The 23714-nt window shown below is 33.8% G+C and overlaps 1 protein-coding gene across 1 annotated transcript in view; it reads right to left on the bottom strand.

The window, feature by feature from the left end:
* Nucleotides 1–23714, bottom strand: part of LOC106883875 (A disintegrin and metalloproteinase with thrombospondin motifs 9) — a 143376-nt gene that overhangs the window by 12412 nt on the left and 107250 nt on the right. Inside the window, exons 22-35 of the mRNA XM_089351131.1 lie at nt 22569–22733; nt 21617–21784; nt 20543–20761; nt 19875–20045; nt 18433–18627; nt 17241–17393; nt 15868–16044; nt 9361–9525; nt 8507–8677; nt 6106–6276; nt 4447–4632; nt 3427–3559; nt 2138–2229; nt 417–505 (exon numbers count right to left, since the gene is read on the bottom strand). Coding sequence (XP_089207257.1) covers nt 417–505; nt 2138–2229; nt 3427–3559; nt 4447–4632; nt 6106–6276; nt 8507–8677; nt 9361–9525; nt 15868–16044; nt 17241–17393; nt 18433–18627; nt 19875–20045; nt 20543–20761; nt 21617–21784; nt 22569–22733 — 2255 coding nt within the window. The remainder of the gene's footprint in view (nt 1–416; nt 506–2137; nt 2230–3426; nt 3560–4446; nt 4633–6105; nt 6277–8506; nt 8678–9360; nt 9526–15867; nt 16045–17240; nt 17394–18432; nt 18628–19874; nt 20046–20542; nt 20762–21616; nt 21785–22568; nt 22734–23714) is intronic.

Here is a 23714-nt window from a genome sequence, read left to right as displayed (position 1 = left end):
AGAAATGACCAGTCAATTGCAAAATATAATCTCAGATAATTTGGTATCTCTCAAAATTAAAACTATGCATGTGTAAGTTCACAATAAGTACCAATGATAAGTACAGTGGGGTCAGCATCTGTCACATTTGGATTGAGACCATCTCAACCTGCACTCTAGCCACAACTATTGTAACTATTAACAGAATTTACAGGTGGATAGACGTAGGTAAAGTAGTGGAGATACTTGTCCAGAGTGTCTCACTGCACTATGCATGATTAACCATTGCATGTTGGAATGTACAGTATGGTCCTCAGTTAAGCAGGGGCATGGCATATCTAGAAATAAGATCTGTTAGTTGCACTTAGTCATATATCAATGTTTTCATCACTAAACAATTACAGAATTCTAAAACTGTTTTCTGACAACAAACTCACCGTTTCTCATAGATTTCTGAGAAGTTTTCTTCAGGAGATTGTAGAGTAATGTATTCAACAGGATTCTTTTTCATTTTATTGCAGTAAATCTAGATGTAAAATAAAAGTAATACCATTCAGTAAGAGGATGAAAAATTTACCACTGTATGTTAAATTATTAAAATATCTTGATTATTATAAAAGTTTGTAGTTAATTTTCCCTGTAAAATAAATTAAAGCTAAGTATGGATTTTAGATATCTTAAGGTTTTTGTAAAAAATGGAATGAAATTTTATCCATTTATTGAATTTTTAATGTTTTGCTTTCTATTTGTTTACAGTTGAAGTTTCTTCAAGGAAACAATATATATTTTTTTTGCACTTATAATTTTTCCTTATTTAAGGAGTGGAGTTTTTGATTGAAAAATTTGCTCAATGTGTCAAATGCTACAGCAATGATACATTCGAGGCAAAATAAAATTTAAAAGTTGTGGTGTTATGAGCCAGGCTGTGTTGTAGGGAAGGACTGGAAGTGAGGGAGTATGCCTGTCCTGTCGGAAGTGGTCCCACTGGAAGGGCCGCGGTGGGTATGCGAGGTCGGTGAGGTGCGAGCAGTCAGTTGGCAGTGGACAGCATATGAGAGCAGACCTGTTAGACAGTATGGTGGCAGACAGAGCATGTGGACCTGAAACTCTATAATTATGATGCACAATTTAGTCATTAGAAGTCTCAAGTTTTGGGACAAATTTTCACAGAGGATTGCTACATGTTGCCAAAAATTTCCTGAAGAAGGGGTCTTAGCCCCTGAAATATAGAAATACATGACAAATATTCCTGACTCTTCCATATATTATAGAATGTAGTAAAAAGAAATTATTATATATCTGAAAATATCCCTAAAATTTTAGATATGCAAGTCAGTAGTTTCTAACAAAATATACTGAAACTAATTTTCCTACCTACTTAAATATCAACCAATCATCACTTGAACAGTAATTTATTTTTCATAAATTTTAGATAGGATCCTATAATATTTTGTTCCCTATATCACTTTGGTTGAATTTGAAGACCTCAGAACTAACCGTCTCACCAGTTTTGATAATGTGAGGGGATCCTTCTTTTTGATAATTTTCAATAATTAAAACAATATATACTTGATTAATTCTGTCCTAAGATAACTGATACACATAATAATCTGACCTCATACAAATGTACTAACATAGTCATTGCAAATGAAGAGAATGCACAGATAACACTGCACTTCTCCTACATTTCACCAAAACACAGCTAAAATCTTCATCTTTTTCCTTTGGTGAAACTATCATGTTGGGTCAATACTGCATTTCAGAGTATATATATGTGTGTGTGTTTGTTCCTCCCCACCGCTTGACAACTGGTGTTGGTGTGTTTACATCCCCACAACTTAGTGATTTGACAACAGAGACTGACAGAATAAATACTAGGTTTAAAAAGAAAATAAGTACTGGGGTTGATACATTTGACTAAGAATTCTTCAAGGCAGTGCCCCAGCATGGCCACAAGCTAATGACTGAAAAAAGAAAAAGATTAAAGATAAAAGATCATTGTTTTTTTTTTTAACATATAGGCATTGACTTTAGCTGATATTCAAAAGACTCTCAGAAGCTGTGAACTTGACAGAATTAAGAGAAGTTTAAGAGAGAGGAGATGACTTTGAAATAAGCTTATGCAAGCAACAAATTGAAATGTTCAAAAACAATTTACCGGGACAAGTTTTCCTCTGATAAGCAGTCGGTAAGTGCTATCTTGTCTAATGGATGTTGTATCTCTTAATTCTTGGCATGAAGAAACAAAACCTAGATATTTAAATGTGAGAGAAAACAACAATTATAATCAATTAGAATTTGGAACAAATCATTAGGGAAAAGTGATTAAAAAATTTTTTAAAAAGTCACCTTAAATTTCGACACATTTTTACATGATGAATTAATAATAATTCATGGATTAATGTTTTTACATGGATTACAGAATTCTATCTATCTAAAATTTAAAAAAATTTTTTGTAGTCAGTTTTCAACGTTTTATGCATTCGGAAAACATATCTCCCCCTCAACAGAATGTTAACTTTTGTGAATTGTGTCCATGAAAGGACTTGGGCAAATAAGACATATGTCATAAATTTTCCCATCTCCAACATCCTCTACTCTGTCCATTACAATCATTAGTATCAAGCTGTTTTGCATCTGCTTCTTCAGAGGTGTTTGAGAAACCTGCAAAACAGTGTACTGATATGCATCCTGATACAGTACTGTGGCTACTTACTTAAGGCATACTGAATCTCTTCTAAGAAGTCCAGTGCACTTAAATCTTCCTTATTATACTATTACCATATGTACTTTTAACTATTGACCCACAGTGTTTGTTTAATAAGCAGGCATTGTTCTATAGTAATTAAATAAGAGCAAATTGAATATGATATACTAGAGTGGTAACATTAACTCAAGAGAAAGTTTATTTGCAAGAAAGTTAAGAAAAGGAGTAAGTATCAAAAGTATTTGCTGATGTTATTGTAATCATTACAGTTGTTGAAATAAAACAACATTATTGTCATGTTCGTAGTCATCCTCTTTCATTATTTAAATTTGTAACAGCTACTGTCAATATTTATGTGATAGTATAAATATTGGCAGAATCATTAATACACTGGGCAAAATGCTCAGCGGCATTTTGTCCATCTTAACACTTTGAGTTCAAATTCTCCTGAGGTCAACTTTATCTTTCATCCCTTCCATGATCAATAAAATAAGTACCAGTTGAGTATTGGGGTTGATATAATCAACTTATCCACTCCTTCGAAATTGCTGGCGTTGTGCCAAAATTTGAAACCAATATTTATATGTCAGTAACAGTCACTTCATTAGCAACTATTCAGCATAAATCCTAGACATAAAGGCAAGTTGAAATACTGATAAAAATTTGTTTATCTTGATTATAGTCTCATTAAATTTAAATTAGATAAAGTGAATTAGAATTAAAATGAAAATTCAACTTACATCTTTTACTTGGACATATTCGTTTTGATACTGGAGCAGTATCTTTACAGTTTGAGGAAGGATATTCTCGGCCAGATTTATCTATGCAGGTCACTCTTCTGTTAACCTCCTGGATTCCACAAACGTCCGGACACTATTAAGAAAAATAACACAAAACTAAGTTAACACTGGATAGGTCAGGAAAATAAATAACATTTGTAATAAGGATGTAAATAGCATTGTAACACTGAGTAAAATTCTCCCCCAAAAAAGTAGAGAATTTAAAGAATCTTTTATTAACTTTCTAGAATGTGTTACATAATGCAAACTGGCCTATACAATTTATTTAAGCCTTTAGTAATAGTACGTTTATAATCAGTGTCTTTGTGGACTTTTAAAGAGTACTAAGTCAGTGAAAAAATTCCAACTAAGGGTAAAAACTAATCTAGCAGATCCCACTTTCCCTGAGCACAAAGATATTATATATAAAGACAAAGTGTTTACAGCTGTCTGTACACACAGTGTTAGCAAAAAATGTTTACAATATAGTCTACTGAACAGGAATGCAATTACTACTTATGTCCACCTTTATATTTAATGTGGAGGCGCAATGGTCCAGTGGTTAGGGCAGCGGACTCGTGGTCATAGGATCGCGGTTTCGATTCCCAGACCGGGCATTGTGAGTGTTTATTGAGCAAAAACACCTAAAGCTCCACGAGGCTCCGGCAGGGGATGGTGGCGAACCCTGCTGTACTCTTCCACCACAACTTTCTCTCACTCTTACTTCCTGTTTCTGTTGTGCCTGTAATTCAAAGGGTCTGTCTTGTCACACTGTGTCACGCTGAATATCCCCGAGAACTACATTAAGGGTACACGTGTCTGTGGAGTGCTCAGCCACTTGCACGTTAATTTCACGAGCAGGCTGTTCCGTTGATCAGATCAACTGGAACCCTCAACGTCATAAGCGACGGTGTGCCAACAACAACAACTATATTTAATGTAAACAAATTGATACAGTATAATATTAAGTTCAATACTTACTTGCTGCCAAGAAAAAACCTTCCAGAAGAAATATCCATCACAGTCACCATAGTTACAATAACGCTGAATAGGAGGCTTTTCTGCGTTCTTACATGACTGTGATTCACCAAGTATCCAGTTTTCTTTAGAGAAAGAATTACAAACCACTGATCGTGATTGCCACCCAAGGCCACAGGTTGCTGAACACTGAATGATGGTAGTGGAGGAAAAGGTAAAAGAAAGAAATATTTAAACACATGTGATGAGGTAGACATTTAGTTCTAAAAAAAAAAGTAGCACTAACTGAATTGTTTTATAATGAAAATGAAAGTAGTGAAAGTAACTCTTTTACTTGTTTCAGTCATTTGACTGCGGCCATGCTGGAGCACTGCCTTTAGTCGAGCAAATTGACCCCAGGACTTATTCTTTGTAAGCCTAGTACTTATTCTATCACTCTCTTTTGCCGAACCGCTAGATTATGGGGACATAAACACACCAGCATCGGTTGTCAAGCGATGTTGTGGGGACAAACACAGACACACAAACATAGACACACACACACACACATATATGACGGGCTTCTTTCAGTTTCCGTCTACCAAATCCACTCACAAGGCTTTGGTTGGCCTGAGGCTATAGTAGAAGACACTTTCCCAAGGTGCCATGCAGTGGGACTGAACCCGGAACCATGTGGTTCGTAAGCAAGCTACTTACCACACAGCCACTCCTATGCCTATGAATAAAAACCTTAGCAGAGCTATGTACTTAAGAGATAGACTTGGTGTATTCTTCAAGAGAGACATGTTAACATGGTATTTTGAAACCCTATAATATAATGCAATACTTTTTAGTTAAAGGTAGTGAGCAAATAAATAAAAAACAAATATAGATATCAAATTATCTGATCTACTGATATATAATAATTTGGTAAAAGTTGAAAGAGATACTTTTTTTAATGTGAATCGTAAAAGTGCTTTAGGATACAAAACTAATTAGTGGTCAAAGATAGGATCTGTTGAGAGTGGGACCAAATATCTTATGGTACAACATTTTATCCCCATACATTCTGATTTAAAATATTAGCAGAATAAATTATATCTTTGGTCCTTCCAGGGTCAATAAAATAAGTGAAAGATCCAAATAAGCAATATTCAAGTAGTGGGTATGATAAAATGGACCAATCCTCTAAGATTTGCGGCATTTTTGCAATAAAAAAAAATGCTTCAAAGTTTTCACATTTACAATTCAACTTCCTTATTGGTAAAAAAAAAAAATCAAGCTGATGATGTCCATAACATCCATTTGAATCAAAATATTTAAAACCCACTAAATCACCACCACTGCTTAAACTATGCACCAATGTTCTAAACAGAATGCTGACAACAATCTTGCCTAGCTGATACAAAAAAGAACTTCAGTAATATCATCTTCATCACCAACCTCATCTATACAGACATCTATCCTACATTTTTGCATGCTTCCTCCATCTTACATCAAAATTTTCTGCTTTATTCTCAGTTTCTATGACCAAAAGTTATGCTACTGAGAACCAATCACCTTGTCAAAGCACTTACATCCAATATACATTTAGAAATTGAATGGAAAAGGCAACAATTACTACAACTCAAATCTGATGTTTTAAATTCATAAGTAGTAAAGAAAAAAAAAATTAAAACCTACATCAGTCCAAGGGCCTGTGGTCCATTGTAGAGGACAAGGGAACTCAGCACATCTTCTATGGGTTTTAGGCTTCTTGAATAAACAAAACTTATCTGCAGCTAAAGATTTATTTTCATAATCCATGCAATTTACAGCTCGCTGTTTCTGTCCAAATCCACAGGTTTTAGAACACTGCAAGTAAAAATAAGCAATAACATTGTAAAACAAAATTCTAATTTTTTTTTTTGTCTTAGGTCAGTAAGTGTTATTTCCTATTTGCTTCTATCTAGAAATCAATGGAAATGACTACTTTTCCTTTCAAACTTTGCTTTTGTGACTTGGACATCAATGTTTTGAAACCAACCTATTTTCCATTACATTTCAGAGAGATTCAGCACTGATTTGCTGAAGAATAAATATCATGATAGCAAACATTCTGCTCAATACTATAGATTTGTTTGTCAATTGCTTGACCTTAATCTCTTGATCATGTCCCTTAGTGGCTGACAATTTGTGCATCTCTGATCATGAGAAGGAACAGTGGGGGAACATCATAGCTATGTGTTGAGAGGGATTCTTTGGGGTTTGAATAAATGTAACAAAAGCAAATTTTGAAGGAAATATTAGCCATTTTTCATACTTTGTAGAAGTAAGCAAATAGGAAATAACAGTTGCTACCCAAGGACAAAAATCATGTTATACAGTGTAATCTATTATGCCTAGACTGGTACAGCCTATGATTGTTACCATTATTTTATTGTTAGTGTTGAGTGCCTCTGATTACTTTGGTTGTTTAAGCCTACAGTGAAAAGGAATGGATTAAACACACAAAGTCAGCATGCTACACTTGATATAATTACTTCTATATATTTGTACATATGTAATAAATTACTTATAAAATAATACAATTTATTGATAAGGCAAAGAAGATAGGACATTAAACAAGTAGCTGAAGATTCATACTGTCTCTGGCATTGTTTTGTGTCCATGTCAAGGTCAATTCTAAAATGGCTCAGTCTGTCTTGGAGTAAATAGTTACACAATGATAGAAACAACTTAGCAAATTTAATCAGTGAATGCAAGATAAAACTGATGTCATTTCAGTGCTGACTTACTGAGTGTTTCAAATGGTTAGGAAAGAGGAGGGCTCTTCTAGGCTGACTTGCTATAACTTACATGAAGAAAAGAACTTCAAAGATATCCCTGTAACCCAATGGGTTATGAGACTCACCATCATCATATAAAATGTAATGTTAAAGAGCCTCTATAATCTCTTTATTTAATGCCTATTTTCTATACTGGATTGGGTTAGACAGTGGCTGGCAAACTGGAGAGCTACACTAAGCTCCAATTGTCAGTCTTAGCATAGTTTTGACAGTTGGATATCATTCTCAACACCAACCACTTTACAGAGTATACAGGGTGCTTTTTAAGTGGCACAAGTACATGTACTTTTTACATGGTGCCAGCACAGGTGCTTTTTTTATGTGGCACCAGCACCAGTGGGGTCACAAAGAAGCTTGCAAGACAAAGACCTCTCAGCTGAGAGAGGGAGTAGAACTGAGGGAAGTGGACATGCGCTAAGCAAGAGGTTAGAGTATAATGGAAGGACAAAGATAGTTGTCTTACTATCAGTAGGACAAAGAAGGAGAGGAAGGTTAGAAAGAAAGACAGAGAGACAGTCAGAGAGAGAGAAAACTAGATGCTATTGAAGTTTACCCACAGGGGGTGGGTAGTATAAATAGTACAGAGGGGATTGAGGGAGATGTTCCATTCGAATGTGTGTAGAGATGTCTAGAGATGGGGAAGACATGACTGTAACAAGTGATGGTGAGAGAAATTGAAGTGGATGGGGTGTAGGTGTGGTAGATATGTGAGGACATAGAGAATGTGCAGATAGGCATGTGAGGAAGTATCATAAAACAATTAACAAGTTGAGTTTGACAGTTCAAGAAACACAACATTATACTGATTTATTGTTCACAAGTCTTATTTTTTTTGTAGAATAAGATAACTTGTTGACTAATAGAGATAATGCATGGTGTAATGCTGAGAATGTGAAATGTAATGGTAAGATAATACATAGTTTAATGGTGAGATAATGTATAATATGAGATAACAACTTACCAGTTTAGTAAGTGACATAACATTTGATTCCCATTAAAAAGGATGTCAAATTTATATTTTAAATTGAACTGCTTAAAAAGTTATGCAAATTAATATTATTTGTGAGTCTGTGTGTCTGTGTGCATGCAAAGTCCCTTTATGTTCCCAATTCAAATAACAACAACAATAAATGAATTAATAAAGCTATACAGCGAAGTAGACTATCATTTGCAAGGCACAGAATCACATTACCAAAATATGGAATTGCACTTTATTGTTGGAAAAAGGAAATTAAAAAATATGATAACCTGCTTACCGATGACCACCTCTCTTTTTTCCATACATATTTACAGGGTGCTGGATAGCAACTTTTCACACTTATAGGTTTCTTTTTCTTGTTACAATATACATCAGGTATTGCTTTATATTTAGATTGTTTGCAAGTAACTTCTCTTGTTCTTGTACCATTACCACATTCAACAGAGCACTAGGAATTGAAGAAAGTAACAACCAGCCATTGTAATTACAAATAGTATATTTTAGTTTCTTCATTTCTACTTGTCATATATTTCTATTTGTTTTACTCTGACACTATTTCTACTATTATCAGAGACCTCAATAGTCAGCTACTAATGATATACAGTATAGTGTAACAATCTCAGAAAAACAACTTTATATACAATAATAATATCAGGGGTGTAGCATATTTATAAGAGATTTTTAAGAATATAACCATTTATTTGTTGATATTAAGAAAATTCTTAATAAACTTTTGATTCATATACTCTTAGAGTTTAACATCCAATTGTGCAATCAAAATGAATGGGATTGTTTTTTCACTGGAGTAATTATTTCAACAGCCAGAATCTCTTTCTATGACTGGCTATTCTTAGATTAAGAGAGAGAGCAAATTAAATTTATTTTGTCCATCAAGCAAATAAGATTTAGCAGAAATATGTGCTTGCCCAAGGTCTCAACATGACAGGAGCAGTAAGATATAAATTTATACTGAATGGTTAGCAGTACAGCATTTTAACCTCACAGTCAATATGCTTTGTGTGCACTGAAGAAAAAATGGAATTTATGCATTTCTTTTTGTAACAAAAAACAAAACAAAAACAAAATGATTAACTGTCAAGGATTTATTTTAATTGCAAATAAAATACTTACTGGCCTCCAAGGACCTTTGTACCAGTGAGGACATTTCTTTACTCGACACCGTTTACTGGATCGAAGAGGTTTGCCAGGACATTTTGATAAGTCAACTTCAATATTATCTTTATTGATGCATCGAACTTTACGGTATTTGCGAGATTTACCGCAACTAGCAGGACACTAAAAATATTTACAACGTAAAGTTTAATATATGTTGTGCGTTTGTGATATATATACACACATATATACATACACATGCCCATGCATATATCCTCATCATTTTGCATCCAGTTTTCTATGTGTCCAGAAGTTGGACAGGTCTTTTCCAGCACAGCATCTCACCATTTGTTGTAGGACCTTGTTATCTTCATGAGGTTCAGCAACTTGAACCCAGCTTTCATGTTTTATTCAGTCTTCTTCTGCTGCAGGATCCTTCCACTTGGTTCACTTGGCATTTCTTTCCCCAAATGTCATCTCCCTATACATACAACTTGTCTGTACCAGTGTAGTCTTCTTTCTCTCAGCTCATTTTGGCTTCACCCATCATTCAAACTAACATTACACTTGAAGCAGAGCATGCTCATCTCATATTTCATTCTAGCCTTCACACATTCTCTACATTCAACACCCATGTTTCACTTCCATGTACACTATAATATAATACATGGAAATCAAACATGAGCATTGAATGCAGAAGATATATGTATGTATATGTGTTTGTGTATGTGTGTGTACATGTGAGTATGTATGTATGCATGCATGTGTATATCTATGTAGGTTATGTGTGTATATCTTAATAAATATATATGTTTATATGTATTTCTTTGTCCCTGTATTATATAAGTGTCTGTATAACTTGTGAGAGTGTATATGCTTATAAATGTATGTTAGCATAATATATATATATATATATATATATATATATAAAGACAGAAAATCTAAGTCAGTGAAATTTGATCTGTCAGACTTCTCTGTTATGAATCTATCATCAACATACAAATGAAACTCAATGAAGATATAATTATGTTTTAGTCTAGTTTGGTTCTAGAGTAATTGAACCTAAAATTTTTTTACACTAGCTTCAGTCATGCCATTTAATTTCTCTTGTAATAAACATTCTTTGTAACTTTTTCTGTTATATGAAGAAAAGACAACCCACAATAACACATTCTGAAATAAGCTCTTATAATAATGCAAAGATATAAGAAATACACTTGACCATGATTGTATAATTCAGCCTTATAATATTCACTGAAACACATATAAGAATGACTTAAGGAAATAATTTCAGGATCTACTTGATTTTTTTCTCTATATACTCAATTATCTAGTAGAAACTAGAAGAAGGAATGTTTGACTAAAATACATGAATTCTTTTCACAGTTTTCTCTTATAGCAAATAAATATACACATGAAGTTCTAAATACTGGTTGTTTGTTGTGCATCTTAATTTATACCCCCCCACCACCACCACACATAATTGTAATAATTCTTTCTACTGGAAGCACAAGGCCCCAAATTTTGGGGAAGGGATTAAGTCAATTACATTGACTCCAGTGCAAAACTGGTACTTATTTAATCGACCTTGAAAGGATGAAAAGCAAAGTCGACCTTGGTAGAATACACATAATTGTAATAATAACAAGGTTAGTCAGAAGAAATGAAAGAATTGTTTCTAAGTTTATTTATAAAAATACAGATACAGAAAATCATCAAATTTTCCAAGGAAATGAAATAAAATGGAATTAAATTAAGTGAAAAAAAAACTGGAAATAAAATAGAATAAAATATTTATGTCATTACATTTAAGAATTTGTTGAGCACACGAGAATGCTTGTGCTACAGCTAAAGTTAATTTAGCAAAGACCAAAGTCCTAGCAAGTAGGAAAACAGACAAATTACTAATCCCTTCAGGGTTGGTTCTGCTCAATACACAGAAAAGATGTAGGTAGAAAGTAGTCTGTTATTGGCAGATGTGCAGGTACAATAAACATTAAGGATGTACAGAAAACAAACTTCCTCAAATGTCCAGGGGTATCCTTAGAAGTGGTAGATAGCTTCTGATACTTAGGTAACCAAGCTAGCAGTGAAGGAGTATGATCTGAAAGTGTAGTTGCTAAAATGGGCTGGACAAAGTTCAGAGAGCTACTACCTCTGTTGGTAACAAAGGGCATCTCCTTCAGAATGAAGGGCAGATTGTATGATGCTTGCATACGAATAGCTATGCTACATGGCAGTGAACCATGGGCTGTGACTACAAAGGACTTGCAAAGGCTTGAAAGAAATGTAGCCAACATGTTCCACTGGATAGATAATGTCAGTGTGCACGTACAACAGTGTAAATGATTTAAGAGAATAATTGACTATAAGAGCATCAGATGTGTGCAAGAGAGAAGACTGCTGGCATGGTCATGTGATGCATATGGATGAGGACAGTTGTATTAAGTAGTACCAATCTCTAATTGTGGAGGAAACCTGTGAAAGGGGTAGATCCAGAAAGACTTGGGACAAAAATGGTGAGACATAATCTTCAGATGTTGAGCCTCACAGAGGAGATGACAAAGGACTAAGATCTCTGGTGATTTGCTGTGCTTGAGAAGACACATTGAGCTAAGTAAAATCATGATCATCCATATATACAAGCATGTCCTTTATAACTATGCCTCTACTCTCACACACACAAATAATCTGTCCTCTGACAAAACACCCCTACAACCCATTTCCCCAACATCCCTCACATCCCACTTTCCATGATAATCACCCACTGCAGGCCTTTCCGCTCTCCCTCATGTGCCTATCCACACTCTCTACATGCTCTTACATATCTACTATATACCTGCTCCCACCCACTCCATTTTCCATCACCATCACTCACTAGAGTCATGTCTTCTCCATCTCTAAACCTCTCCCCTCACACTCTTATGCAACATCTCTCTCTACCCCCTTTATACTACTTATACTCCCACCACTGTTCTCTGTAGATAAGCCCAAATACATCTGCGACACTAATTTTCCTGTCTCCCACTCTATCTCTCTCTATCCTCTTCCTGTCTGTCCCTGTCCTACTGCGGTAGCTGAGTATTCCATCTATTACACTCTCATCTCTCACCTGGCTCATAGCCACTTCCCTCAGTTCCACTCCCTCTCTCAGCTGAGAGGTCTCTGCCTTACAACTTACTTGGTGACCCCACTGGTGTTACATCTAAAGCACTCAGCCAGCTCCTGTTGAATCATCCAACCAATGCAAGTATGAAAAATGGATGTTAAGTGATGTTAATGATGATGATGATGATATGTAAACAAGAATTCTTAAGTGCTAGGCAAATTCTTAAATGCAATAATTAAAATTTTTTATTATATTATATTTAAGTTTCTTTTTCACTTCATTTCATTTGATTTCCTTGGAAAATTTGAAGACTTTCTATACCTGTAAATATATAATTAAATTAAGGAATAATTCCTTCATTTCTTCTGACTAATATTGTTATATTTTGGGATGGTCATTTTTTTTTCTTTTGCCAAATAAAACACATACATTATATATTCATTCTTCAGTTCAACTTTATTGTTGTTCTTATTTTCTTTGTCTGAAATCTTTCATCATACATGCTGTGACCTCTTCGATGACTTTCCAGCCCACATGTCTCATCTTGTGACAGGAGGAGACATGTGGGATGGAGAGTCACTGAAGAGGCCACAAGATGTGTGATGAAAGATTTCAGACAAAGGGCACTAAAATATGAACAACAATAAAGCTGAAGTGAAGAACGAGTATACAGGGTGTATGGTTATTTGGCAAAAAAGAAAAAAAAAAAAAGACCATCTCAAAATATGACAATATCTGTTTCAACAAGATGGTTTCACATCAGGAATCTTGCAAAACAAATACATAAATGTAACTTCTGACTAATTTTCTATCAAAAACGTTTTATTCTTTTATATATAAGCGATAAACTACTACACTTTCCCCCTACTGGACTATCCCAGTAATGATGGTATGTGGGCTCTTTGCATGATTAAGAAACGTCTGTCAAAGGTGGATGAGTAACTTTCAAGCTGACTGCATTAATATCCTGGGAAAGGGGTGAGAACCACTAGAATTACCAAGATTAATGAAACACTTGAATGGAAGTTATGCCTATATTTAATTCTATACTGGACTGCTTAAGCCACAGAAGATCTAAGAGTGAGACAGGTAGAAAGGACTGGTAAAAGGATTCAAGTATCTAAACAATACAAATAGAATGGAGATAAGTGGACTTAGCTTGACATGCACACACACATGCATACATGCACATACACTGTGCATCTTTACTAAAACATACTAATGCAGGGAAGGGTGTCAGCTTTAGCTAATTACTTGAGTTAACCAATGATAGAGTTTAATATTGTGTATGCATACAAAATAAGAAATATATGCATTGCATGCTGAATATTACACAGAAACAACATTACAAAAATATTGTATATATTATATAACTACATAAAACAATGATATATATTCTATAAAATTATTCAACATTTCTGTGTGTAAATGTGAAAAAAGCACCAGCCTCTTTATATAGTTCCAACTTTTGCTGCACAACTGGGGTTACCCACTTCTTTAAATTAATCTCTTTTGGAGTCATGATATAAAATACAAAGCAGAAACATGCCTAATCACTGAATAATCAATGAAAATTGTAGGACCACACGATACTGATTGCCAAAAATGGTGATGAAAGTCAACAAGGACAGTCACTCTCTGAATCTGGCTTAACAGGGTACAGTTTAATTATGGTACTCTGCAGATAATGTATGTACACACAAAGGTGGTGAGCTGGCAGAATTGTTAGCGTCTGTCTTTATGTACTGAGTACAAATTCCACCAAGGTCGACTTTGCCTTTCATCCTTTCAGGGTTGACAAAATAAGCACCAGTTGAGCTCTAGGGTTGATGTAATTGACTTACCCACTCCCTTGAAATTGCTAGCATTGTGCCAAAATTTGAAACTAATATGTGTACACACACACACAGAGGTATAATACACAACACTTACATACTCACAAGTATTTTATATGACTTAGTGAGAAAGTGGAAGGGCAAATCCTATGACATTTATACAACTGGTGAGAAGAAATAGAAGAAGAAACTAAGATATATGTTGTTGCTACAGGGAGAAGGGTATCAAAACAACTTTTCCTAAAACTGGAGAATTCGTCCAAATGCTCAAAAAGGAGTGGATTCTATTAAAGGCACTTAAAGGTGGTGTTAAACCAGACAATAGATAGAGCTCTGTGAAGTTTCTGTCTACCCTGTTTCACTCATAAGGTGTAGATTAACCTGAGGTTGTGATAGAAGACTCTTGTCCAAGGTACTGCATTGTAAGATTGAACCTGAAATTATCCAACAGTAAAGTGAATTTCTTGAACTACACAACTAATTCTATACCATGTATGTGTGCGTGTGCGCATGTTTTTATATATATATATATATATATATATATACACACACACGCTGCTGCCAATCCTATACCATATATATGTCCATGCATATATATACATACATACATACGTACATACATACATACATACATACATATATATATATGTATATAATATATATATATATATATATATATATATATATATATATGTTTTATAGGTTTGTATACTTCAGTACACTAAACATGCTCTGAATAAAGGACTCAATACTACTTGTAGAGTCAAAATAATATTTATTATCAATGGTGAATTTGAAGTTTCGCCAATATTGGCTTCTCAAAACACTGTAGTTTTTCTGTACCATTTCCAGCAGGCATGAAAATAAGAGTTATAAGGAAGAGGAAATGGGTGTTAGTAACAATATAAAAGAGAAATGTTTCAGTTAAGAATTGAAACTGTGTCTCTAATTAGCTTCACCAGGCATTTATTGTTAATTAACATTACTTATTATTTCCACATCGCGCTGTCTTACAGTCACACTTTCATATAAGCATAGACAATATTTTTTACAGGTCTGCTCCCTACCAACAATCCACAAATACAAGAAGTATCGTATCAAGTGTTGTTTACCCACAAATCAACTTTAATTGAGCAGACTTATAATTAATGACCATGACTATCCCATCTTATTCAGATATAATGTATTCATCACTATATTATGCAATAGTAATATGGTAGGAGAGATTTGGTTGCTATTTCCACCAAGTTAAGTAACTACATAGAATCTTTAATTATATGTGTTGTTAGCTGTGCAGACAGTAGCTAACAGATAAATATACTTTGCAAGTAAGCACCACACTATGGTTGCAGCAAGGTTTTAACTTATAGCCAGTCTCTGTAGAACACTGTAGTCACTTAAAGTTGTGAGTAAAAAGTTATATGAGAGAGAAATTCTGTACTATGAGTGTTAAAAAAACAAAAACAAAAGGTGAACAGATCAATTTGTTTTTAAGAACAGTAAGTGATGTGATGGCAAGACAAAAATAGCATTTAGAAAAATAAATATAATTCTTTTTTTTTTTTATTTGTGATTACTCACAGGACCCCATGCTCCAACATTCCATACATATACTTCATTGCAAGTTGAAAGGCAGGGCCTTGTTTCAGCAGGTTTTTGGTATAGGTTACAATTTGGATCTGGCAACATTTGACCATTTGGAAGTTGACACAATACTGTTCTTTTCTGATACGCATTTGAATCACAAGTTACTGGACACTAGAATTTAAAGAATAAACATTCAGAAGAAACTTTGCTTTAGTTTGAGTATGAAATAAGCTTACTAGGTCAACATTTTTTTGTAAAACGTATTGACAATAATACAGATACATACAGACAGCTATATTGAATTAAATCTGGGTCACATGTATGCATATTGATTCTCAAACACATACTTATGCACAGGTACATATATACATACCAATCATATATATGTTACAAACATTTAAAAGAAAATGTGAAATATAACAAAATACTCATTATTATTAATTCCATTCAGTTCTTTTTATGAAAGAAAGAGCTAGTGAAATTATATAGTAGTTTTCTTCTAATTAACCTTGCTTCTTGAACTTTGTAATAATTCTTGTGCAATTTTATAAATAAAATTATAATGAATAATGTAGAACAAGAGATACACTTCCAATGAATAAAAGTAGTGGTCTGATTTCAATTTCTTGTAAATGTTACATAATTTCACTTTCACCAAATGATTCCCTATTTTCTGTCACATATCAACTTGAATCTTGTGTAAAGTATAAAAAAAAAATCAATATTCACTAAAATAAGATAAGTGAGAATGAGCAACAGAGAAGAATATTCAATTAAATGATTTTTTGGTACTTAGTTTTTTTGCTCTTGAGTTAAAGCTAAAAAGCTTACCACAGTTGGATTTGTCAATCCTCATTTTACTGATAAAATAAGTACAAATAATATAGTGAATCGAACTCATTGAAGAAATTTTCATACAGATAAATTTACAATGTCTTTTATTCTTTTATCTGTTTCAGTCACTGGCTTGTGGCTGTGCTGCAGCACCACTTTGAAAAGGTTTCATTGAAAAATTTGGCTCCAGTAATTAGTTTTGTAAGTCTGGTATTTATTCTATTGGTTTGTCTTGTGAAACTACAAAATTACAGGTATGTAAACCAACTGATACTGATTGTCAAATGGGATGGATGGGAGAAGACACACACACACACACACAATGGCTATTCACATAGTTTCTCTCTATCAAATTCACTAACAAGGTACTGGTTGCCTCGGGGTTGTAGTAGAATACACTTGCTCAAGATGCCATGCAGTCGGACTGAACCTGAAACCTCATAATTGTGAAGTGAACTTCTTACCACTATCCTAACTATAAATATGACAATATGAAGCAAAGCTGTTAGAAATATATAACCAAAAAAAGTTACCTCATTCCAGTTTCCATATGTCCATCCAGGACAATAGCCACTGTTGCAAGGTTTCCTTTCAATAGGTCTCCGTAAAACATTACAACGGCTTTGGTCTTCAAAGTTACAAGCAACTCTTCTACGCTGCCAGCCTGAACCACAGGTACTGGAGCACTAAAATAGAAATTCGAAAGCATACAGATGCAGAGTTAATGGGACGGATAGGTGGAGAGAGAAAGAGAGAGATGGAGAGAGGAGAGAGAGGGAGAGAGAGAGAGAGGAGAGAGAGAGAGAGAGAGCCCTCACATACAGTACTTTTATTATTTTAACAACCCCAGAGAGATGAAAAACCAAGTTAACTGCAGTGAGACTTGAACACTGAATATAAAGAACAAATACTGTAAGGCAGTTTTCTAGGCACCAGAGAACTGGCTTCTCAAAATGTATCTAAAGTCAGTTAATACTCCAACCAGTTAAGAATAAAAGAATGGCAAATACTAATCCTGAACACAAGAGCAATAGTCATTTTCAAGGCTTCTAAGTAGTATAGAAAAAGGGAGTGTTGGCCTGTACAAAGGTCCATTGTCCAGAGAGTCTAAGAAGTGCCTTGGATTTTGAGATGACTCTCCCCCACCCCCACACACCAATCTCTGAAACCAAAAAGTAGTCTTGTTACGCCATTTCTCTTGGAAGCCCTGGTCATTTATCTTTTGTGATCAGATGTATTCATATATAAATGACTTCATTTACATCGGGAGATGCAGCATTTAAGTATTTTCCTTTGGGCATTAGCAATATAAATTAATTGAAAAAGCTACTCGATTTCGCAATGTTATAAAGTCTATAGTTTGCACCACCACGGAAATCAGAGTTACTTCCCTTGAACTATATATTTCTTAAATAATACAGACATCTCTTTTCATATGGCTGCATCACTTATGTTAGACGTTTGTATTATACTGAAAGCTTTGCATTGTGTAAACATTGGACGGATAAGATATCAAAGAAAAATGGATTCTAGGTAATTGTATCCTAGAGGCACAGATCAATAGATGGAATTATAAATTCCGGGAGCAACAATAGTTAGGACCCAAACTATTTAGTTGACTAAGGTTTATTTTAAATCACAAGACAAATGGTAAAACATTACATGTAATATAAACAAAACTCTTGAAAACGAGCAAGTTGTGAGAATCATAGAAACAATACTAACCCCACTCCATTTGCCAACTCTCCAATGAGATGAATTGCTAGAATCACTTGATGGAAGTTCACACTCTCGTTGTCGGCATGCTTGAACTGCAACTGGTTTCCAGTTTTTGAAACATTTAAACTCCTCAACTTGATGATCAAGATGTATACAAGCAACTATACGAGTTTGTACTCCTTCTCCACAGCTAACAGTACACTGGAAGATAGAAATAGTACAATGTCATGTATTGTATTTCAATGACAAGAATAACTATTATTAAAAAAATCATAAACAGAAAATATGTTAAATGATAGAATTTGACAGTGCAACAACCAAATAAATTTGGAATAATCTATTTTGATTTAACAATAATAAAATACAACTGCAGGAATATGTCAAGCCATAATTTAACTGCAGTTCCATATTTAGTAAGAGATTAATCTCGCTGGATTGGCTACTGCTTACATTCCTAGAAGTAAGACACTAGTAAAACCTCTTGTTATATAAATTAAGGAAGGTACAATTACCTAGAGATGCAATAAAAAAAGAAAAAGAAAAAAGTGCAGTTCATTTGAATCTTCTAAAATTGGTTTTCCAAACCTCATCCACCAAGCCATTTCAAACTAACATCTTAGAGGGAAATTTTTCAATATGACATTGTATTTATTTGTAATCACTCATTCTTTCTCCTATACATCCTCTCCCTATCTCTCTTTCTCACACACACACATATATTATATTGTACACTACTATGCTATACATTATCCAGAGAGAAAGCAGTGCCCATAATCCTTTACAGGGCCAGCAAAATGGGTAGGAGAGAGGAAAGTAACCTCAAAGTGGAGTCCTGGCCTAAACGTTTGCAATGGGATGAACTCTGCTAAAAGCATTCAAAGGGCTAGGTGGTGGTATTGAACCAGTGGATGGATTAAATCTCTCACCCATGTAGGCCATGGTAGGACTTGAACACAGAATGTAAAGAACCAAAAGAAATACTATAAGATGTCTGTCTGATATTCTTAATAGTTCCATCAATCCATTGCTCTAGATTGGTACCTTTTATTGACCGAGAAAGGATAAAAGGTAAATTTGATCCCAGAGCCCAGAGAGTTTTAATGATTCTGCCAAATAGATTATATAAGTTTATCTTAGCTATTTTATTGCATTTCCTGCTTATTCAGGTTATTTTATTTTAGAGCTTGTTTTTTTTTATTTTTAAATTACTAAATCCTGTATTAAGTTATGAATGTACAACACCACTGTATTGCAATTTTGAATATTTGATACATTTGATCAACAGATCGCTTTGACCTTATGTTGAAAAAAAAATTGCCTTTTCAAGATACCATTTTCATCTACTTAGTCTGTACAGTTATTTAACTTAATTTCAATTTATGACCAATTTTAGCACATCATATGAGAAATTGCAAAATAGAAAAGATGATCAAAATATCTCAACAAACCTTTCCCCACTGCCCAGTTTGCCATTGACCACAAGGTTTAGATAAACATCTTTCAACTGTGGTAGGTTTTGTGAGATGGCCACACTCGGCATCGTCTCTGGTGTTTCCTTTGTCATTAGTACAACTGACATATCTTTGTCGATCACCTTCAGCACCACACTGGGCAGAACACTGAAATTTACAGGTTTAGTTATTTAACCTCAGAAACAAAACTTATAAATACATTTTCAAACAAGTATGTTTTCACAAAAATAAATGCACACAGGCAACCAGGATATGATTATTTTGATATAACACAGTTAAAGAATCTTTATTCAATATTAAATATCCTTTATCAATTTATTGTTAAATGGTCTGAGACAAATGGAAAAAGCAAAAAATGAAAGTGATACTGTTTGCGCTAAGCAAGCATTGTATGTCTAAGAATACAATATCTTCTTTTAAGTTGGTAGGGTATGTTATGAATGAGATTTGGGTGCTATTTCTTGCAGGTTGAGTAACTTCATAGTGGTTTCCGCATTCAGTGGATACCATATACGGAGGCCTAATCAGATACATCATTTCATCAATATCAATGAGCAGGAAACATGTCTATGAGGTGATACTTATTTCATGTGTTCTAAAAATGACTACCGTTTTGCAAATGGGAATAAATTAATATAGATTACCTCTGTCCAACTACCAAATCTCCACTTTAATGTAGATTCTTGTTTAACGTTGCTTCTAGGGGGAATTGTAGTTGGTGTTAGACACTCTGTTATTCTACACTGTTGCATGGTAACTGGTTTCTGGTGAACAGGACATAGTTCATCTTGTACTAATATATGGTTTACAGTATGACATTGCACAGCTCTCTTTTTCCAACTAATGCCACAAGTCTTTGGACACTGGAAATAAACAAAATTAATGTGTAGAGTAAAATTATATTGTTAAAAGAATATACACACAACTGCATTATATAATGCAAAGAGCAGAGACTCTATAGGCCCTATCTGACAGCATAAATTGATGTAATTGATGTTCAGTTTGAACTTCTGTTACTGGATTATCTGTAGAGAAAACACGGGCTGAGAGAGCCATGGACACAACCTCTTCTTCAAAACCAAACTATTAAGAAAAATGGATTAAGAATATGAAAAATATTGTTTAAGTGACATACTGATTGTGTGAACATTGCTTCCATCTTTAAAGGTATTTAAATAGGAAATTACTGAAACATGTAAAGCTGTAGAAAACAAATTCTCAATATTTTGCGTTTAACAAACACTTATCTTAAACTAAAAAATTTGAAATGAACAATATGCTGTAAATAATACCAAAGCTGTTATGATGCACATATATACACAGCGTGAATGTGTGGGCTGTGATATTCAAACACAATGAAGTGTTGGCAATTGATGTGCATCATATGTCTTTTAGTGTTGTATTTTAATTTTTCAGGATAAGATTAGGTATAATTAAAGTTGAAATATAGAATAATTAATTTTTCTTCAGCTTTACATCATTAAGTGGCTTTTATTCTTTTTCAATTTATATACTGAAATGACATTGCTTCAAATAAATCACCAGATTACACTGACTTTGCCAATATATTTGATGTCTCTGGTTGTTCGAACTTTATGAATCAGAAACTCATCTTTGACACTGGGTTTTACATTTAGAAAAGGCATATGATACATTTTGCAAAATAATTTTCAAAAATAAACTTGAGAATTATATAACTTTTATTATAGAATATTTACCTCACTCCATGGTCCATACGACCATACTGGACACTCAGTTTGGTTACATTCAATGAAAGACTTTGGTCGATGAGCATTATGGCAAAATTCATCAGGGATCTTCTGGTCAACATCATTCTGACACCAGACATCTCTGTGCTTTTTGGCTAAACCACATGTTGCTGTACACTAAAGAATAGCAAATAATTAAGTCACAATCATTTTAGAAATTAAATATTTATCAAATACATTTTCACCAAACACAATTACCAATTGTTATCATTTTGTTAGAGCATATTAAAATACAATAAATATATTTTAAAAGTGAACTAAACAATTCATAAGCAGTTTTGCCATAAGTCTTTTGTGTGGCACAGAATTAAAAGCTTTAGCAAAGTCAAGGTAAACAACATCTACCCATGAGCAGCCATCAGTGACCCAGGTGATGTCTTCAAGAAAACTCAATAAGTTAAAAGGGTTAAATAGCATTACAATTCTATTTCAAATATTTTGACAAAATATCTGATCATTTTGTTAATTAAATTGTTTTATAATACTACAATTTGGAGCCTAGACATGAAACTTAACTGTTCATTAGGTATTGTGGAAGTGACTTTACAATTAACGTATTAGTTTGCTTTTCTTCAAGACTTTTAGTAGTATAAAATAGAAATGATTGTAATTGTAAATAAAATCGTCATGAAGAAGTAATTTATCAGGAATTTGGGATTAGTATAAGATTTAGCAAAATTGCGTTTTGAGATGCGTTCCTGTCAAACATTTACATTCAGACGCACATGTATACAAACACACACTATTACATAAACAAACAAAGCTTTAAGATCTATAATAGAAGAGAAACAACAGAGTGGTTTGATGTACATGTTTTTGCAAAAGACAAGCAGGAGAAATGTCGAAGTGCAAAGGAAAAGAAAAAGAAAGAAAATAAATTTGAGTAAGGGAGATAACTTACGCCACTCCAATCTCCAAATGTCCAGCTTGCACATCGGTGATCGTTACAAATTTGTCGGAATATTTTATTTTGAATATTACATTCTGTATCAGGGAGTCGTTTGTTTCGGTCATCCAAGCAATAAGACCGCCTTATTTGAGTTCCAGTACCACAACTTTTACTACACTAAAAAAAAAACAAACAAACCAATACTGCATATAAACAAGATTTTTGACATTGTTTACATACATTACTTGGATGTTTTTCAATATGCAACAACAAAACTAGTACAGCACTAGACAATGTACATAAAAGAAGCATTTCATTTTAGATTTCATTTTATTTATACTTCAGTATTCATGTGGTTCTTTTTTTGTTTTTTTAAACTCGAAATGGGAGTTAAGTTTTTACCATCTGTTCCTGATAAACTAATATCTGATATATCCTAATAAATGATTTTCCCCCATCGTAGAGATTCCATGCTTATACACAAACATGCATAAAAATACACACTACACAATATTTTGCAAAGTAGAAATCTTTTGTTTTGTATTTTCATGAGAAAAATAAAAAGGCCTCTTCCTGTCAGATTATATTGTAACGTACTTCTCTCAATTGCAATGTGTGCTGATAGGGCTCTGAATCAACTACAGTGTGTAATACGATTCTTGTCTTTGGGTGGCAACTGTTATTTCCTATTTGCTTACCCTTAGAAAGCATGAAAAATGGCCAATATTTCTGACAAACTTTGCTTTTGTTACATTTATTCAAGCCCCAAAGAATCCTTCTCAACTACTCCTCCACTACTCCTGCTCATGATCAGAGATGCCACGAAGAGACATCTTCAAGTGGTTAAGGTCAATGAACTGACAAATAAATCTGTGGTATTGAGCAGAATATTTGCTATGACAATATTTCTGCTTCAGCAACTCTGAAATGTAATGGAAAATAGATCAGTTTCAAAACATTGATGTCCAAGTTACAAAAGTGAAGTCTGAATGGAATATTAGTCATTTCCTTTGATTTCTAGATAGAAGCAAATAGGAAATAACACTTACTGACCAAAGACAAAAAAAAAAAAATGTTACACAGTGCTATGAGTATGTTGCAGGGTTTGGTTTTATTCCTCATACCTCCATCATTCAAAATCCCATTTTTTTGTCTTTT

Source organism: Octopus bimaculoides, chromosome 1 (genome assembly GCF_046866305.1).
Source record: "Octopus bimaculoides isolate indiv1 chromosome 1, ASM4686630v1, whole genome shotgun sequence".
Classification (NCBI taxonomy): domain Eukaryota; kingdom Metazoa; phylum Mollusca; class Cephalopoda; order Octopoda; family Octopodidae; genus Octopus; species Octopus bimaculoides.
The sequence above is the reverse complement of the archived record's forward strand: the minus strand, read 5'-3'. Positions and strand labels throughout refer to the sequence as shown.